General features: G+C 33.3%; 1 protein-coding gene across 1 annotated transcript; it reads right to left on the reverse strand.

Annotated features, from left to right (window-relative positions):
• Positions 1–1,800: 1,800 nt before the first annotated feature.
• Positions 1,801–2,727, reverse strand: LOC118747749 (pupal cuticle protein Edg-78E-like). The gene is made up of 2 exons (XM_036481874.1): positions 2,570–2,727; positions 1,801–2,457 (listed from the first exon to the last, which is right to left on the reverse strand). Exons 1-2 carry the CDS (start codon positions 2,579–2,581, stop codon positions 2,029–2,031), a joined length of 441 nt encoding a protein of 146 aa, XP_036337767.1. The 5' UTR covers positions 2,582–2,727; the 3' UTR covers positions 1,801–2,028.
• Positions 2,728–4,621: the final 1,894 nt, after the last annotated feature.

Below are 4,621 nucleotides of genomic sequence, written 5' to 3' on the forward strand. Positions count from 1 at the left end.
CGTAAATATTTCGAATTTCGATAAATTGTCGAATATATATGTATTTCTTTATCATTGTGAACCAGAAAAAATATATATATATAAAGCTGGACCTTCAAAAAAATATTGTTAAATTTGAGTGATTTTACCTCAAATGTTCTCCCTCATTTGTTAATCATGAGTGCGATTATGATGTTGTTGGATACGCAGGTTACCTAGCAATTGTAGTTTCGAAAAAATTCAGCAGTACTAATATAAACCTAACCTCGGTCAACCTTGGAAGGAAAGTGATTGAAAACTCTGACGAAGACTTTTTGGCAGACATTACGTCTAAAATCAAGGCTTATTAGCGCTTGTGATGTCTGGGAAGTTGGCATACGGTATGACACAAAACGACAAAAAAAAATAGTTCTGAGTAGCTCTCCAATAGTTCTGGAGTTCTTGAAAAGGAAAAAAAGTTCTGGACATCTTGAGAAAACAAAATTGCATCAAAAATTGCGTATGCCAGATTCACGCAGCATACGACATGTAGCAAAAAGGCAATAGTTCTAGAATTCCTGAATAGGAAAAAAAAGTTCTGCAAAATTACGCCGAAAAAAAATTCGAAAAATCTAAAAAATTGAATGTTAAATAAAAAAAATAATTGTTAAGCAAAAACAAAAACGACTTCAATTCTCATATAAAAATTTAAGAGTCAGTTTCTTCATGATCCAATGATAGGATTGATACAAACTAGTACGGGACCACCTGTGAGGCAACACCTTTCCCATAAAAAAAAAGAAATAACTATACAAATCGCTTAACGTGGTCCAAACTTATGCGGTAACATACATAAAAAAAATATATATATATATATATATATATATATATTCCGGCGAATTGATAGCCTTCTCTTTGTGAAGTCGGTTAAAAAAAATAAAACTATTCTGAGTAGCTCTTCAGTAGTTCTAGAGTTCCTGAGAAGGGAAACCACAGTTCTGCAAAATTACGCAGAAAAAAACATTTTTTTTTCAAAGTCGAAAAAGTAAGTAAGGAAACTTTAACTGTTCTGAGTAGCCTTTCAAAAATTCTAGAGTTCCTGAGAACGAAAAAGAAAGAACTGCAAAATTACGCCGAAAAAATTTTTTTTTTTTAAATCCACAACAATAAAGTTTAAACGGTTGCCATGGTATAAAGCGTTATTTTGAAGAACTTTCTTTTTCCTTCTCAGGAATTCTAGAACTATTGTAATAATTTTGCAGATTTTTTTTTTCCTTTTCAAGAACTCAAGAACTACTGGAAAGGTACCACATTTTTTTTGTCTTTTTGCGTCATATCGTATGCAAACTTCACAGACATAATAAAGTCACCATACTGTACCATTAAAATTCAAAAGGTTGACTTGTCTCTCGCTCGGTGGATTAAAATGCAAAATCAATTCCAATGAGTAGATGACCCGCGGTGTTCCAGACTGAAGTAATAGCAAACTTAACCCACGCCAAATTAAATATTTTTTCACTTAATTTCACGCAGCCAAGCGTGCTCTCCAATAGGCTGATAAAATTCCAGCTTGTCAAAGTCTGCTTTAGTACCATTGGTTTGGCAGCGAAAAATACAAAACGCGGAAATGTAACGAGATTGCCCACAAGCCGGCACAAGTAGGAGCAGAACCATTTTGTGGTTGCAGTCGGTCGTTTTCGAGAGTAATAACTACTGAGTGGGTAAGCTCAGAGCGCAGTAAAAACTGGGTAGTGGTAGGGGTCAGAAAAAAAAAAATAAATTCAAGATGTCTTGAAAGGGTTTATCCTTTCTGCTTACCAACAACGAATAAAGATTAAGAAATTTAAAACATTACTTGGATTTACTTGAGGAAAACTTATCTACGTTTATAAAGTTTTCGCTTAAAGTTAAATCTTCTTACACATAGTTACAACAGGTGTTTCTTTTTTTTCAAAAATCATCAACACAAAAAAAAAAATACCGTTGGTTATTAAAACGCGACGAACAGCAAATGATATCTTTCATAGATCCACATTTAAACTTCTTCGCCATTTGACTTAGAACTTCTTATTAACCCTGGAAGAAAGGTTGAGCCTGTCCGCTAGCACCTTTGCGATCCTCCTGCTGGGGATGCGTGCGAATGTATTCAAGTGACTTTAGAATAGCCTCTGGAATTGGTGGTGGCGTTGGCAAGTGTTCGCCAGCCGGATGGAAGCCATTCTCATCGGCAGTATAGCTCAGTTGAATGAGTTGTCCATCTGGCGCATAATAGGCTGCCGAGCCACTTGCATAATAACCGCCAACACCCGATTCGCCAGCAGCAATGCCATTCGACGTTTCATACTGATACTGATAGCTGCCATCCTCTTTCACTTCGCTCTTGAAATTACGCGTCTCTGCAGCGGCATCATATTGATCAGGACGCGCTTCTACGAAATTGTGACAGCTGCAAAGTACAATGGCAAAGATGAGTGCGATTGCGAGTGGTGATGTGGTGGTCTGCAAATAATTGAGAGATGGCATTGTGTTTTATCCTTGAGAAAAATGAAAGTACCTATGTGTGTGTGGGTGTGTGTGTGGGTGTGTGTGTGGAACACTGGCTGTCACTTACTGTTTTATACATTGCGTTGTTGTCCGGTGTTATTTGTTGCTGAATTGAATGCTTCTTTCTGCCTCGAGTGAGCACACGTGAATGCGTAAGTGTCCAAGTGTCCACTGATGCTTTTATAGTAGCGAATAGTTGACATCTGCTGCTTCATTTTGTAGTAATCCAGTGAGTAATGTAGTGAACCTGCCGGTACCTTTCAGGAGAGGAAATACGAGAATTGCCAAAAGTTGAATAAATCAAATTAAAGAAAAAAAAAAAAATTCCACAGTGCCTTCCATTGTGGCTCATTTTAATTTCCTAAATTGCCTAAAATTTACATCTTGGTGCTTCTTTTTATTCTTCTTTATTGCTTATTGCGAGTTCAAAATTGGTGGAATATTTTACTTTTTTTTTTTAGCTTGGTTCAGTTAGTTTTCGAAGTTTATTTATTTTTTTGTTTAACATGTTTTAATTTGAACTCATAAAAAAGTGGTTCCAAAGCATAAATGTCGTGCGTGCAGCCAACACCCCTTTAGGAAAAACTGACTATTTCAACCTTGCGCGAGCAGCTTTCTGGAAAAGAGGAGGTAAGTATTTGGATCTATCTATTTTAATTCTTCAATCTCTTGCTTCCACAAAATATAAGACCGAATGTATGTTTTTGGTGCACAAGTACTAATACGTATTGAAAATATCCTCTTAAAATTTTATCCTTTAATACCCTTGAAAATTTCTAATATTTATTTTTGAAAAAATTATTTTTTACTTTGTACCAATATGTTTATTTTACATTGCACTGATTTTTACATATTTGTTTTTGAAATAATCATGTCTCTTAAATTTCATATTCCTTTAAACAAATTCTGACGTCAGAGAGAAAAACTAAAAACGCAGTTCTACTATATTTTACCCCTAGTTACGTACAGTGGCGGTCAAAAATGAATGAATTTTGTTTCGTTTTTAATATTTACAATGCTTTTTAAGCTAAATTTTTGTTTGATATTTCTTTACAAAAATATGGTTTATTCTTTAACAAAAACTATATAAATCACACTTTCAAACTGTATTCCAAATTTAGAAAAATTCCAAAAATTTTTATCGAAATTTCGAGCTTTTTAACAGAATTTTTAGAAATTTTTTGGGTATGCAGTTAACAAACTTATAAAATTCAAGTAAAACGAGTGCAAGTTTTAAGCGGCTAAAAAGTCGCGTTAATTTTTAATATTTTTTTTTATTGACGGCGTCTTGCAGATTTTTCCATATAACCATGAATTTCTTGTGGAAGAATATGCGCAAGACCGTTTGCGAAAAAAATAAAAAAAGTCAACGCCAGTTTTCCTAAATTTCGCTTTTTATATGAAAAACCGCAAAAGTTGTCAGCAAAACAAAAACTATTAAGAATCAATGCGATTTTTTAGCCGCTCAAAACTTGCACTCACTTTAGTAAAATTTAATAAGCCTGTTAACTGCATACCCGAAAAAATTCTAAAAATTCTGGTTAAAAAGCTCGAAATTTAGATAAAGATTTGTGAAATTTTTCTAAATTCTGTATAAAGTTTATAAAAAATATCAAAAAAAGTTAAGCTTGAAAAACGTTGTAAACGTAAAACGAAACACCATTCATTAATTTTTGACCGCCACTGTAAGTACATATATTGATTGTTTCGGTTTTTTTGAATTTTTTGTTCTTGTAGCACGGTAAGATAGTCGTTGCTTTTCTTTCTTTCTGGTATGAAGATCTCTAATTGCAAGATTTATATTCTTTCGATGAAATTTAATATTTTTTTAATGATTTTTCTTTTTTCCAGTAAGAATAATTACGATGTTCGGGTTTCAAGTTTTTCGATAATTTTGTACCGTTACTATTGAAAATTTAATCTAAACAATATAATCCAAAAATAACGATTAACGCGAAAAAAAATTATACATTTTATTATAAATATCACAGCCGGTACGAGCGCTGATAGAGAGGGCTTCTAGAAAGTTCGTTTTTCTTACATTGCCGATTGGCGAAGTCTATTTAAATGTTTTCAATTTTATTATTTTTCTAGTAACTTAAAAAAAAAAAATCCGGAG

Source organism: Rhagoletis pomonella, unplaced genomic scaffold (assembly GCF_013731165.1).
Source record: "Rhagoletis pomonella isolate Grant_MI unplaced genomic scaffold, Rhpom_1.0 Rhpom_scaffold_00012, whole genome shotgun sequence".
Classification (NCBI taxonomy): Eukaryota; Metazoa; Arthropoda; class Insecta; order Diptera; family Tephritidae; genus Rhagoletis; species Rhagoletis pomonella.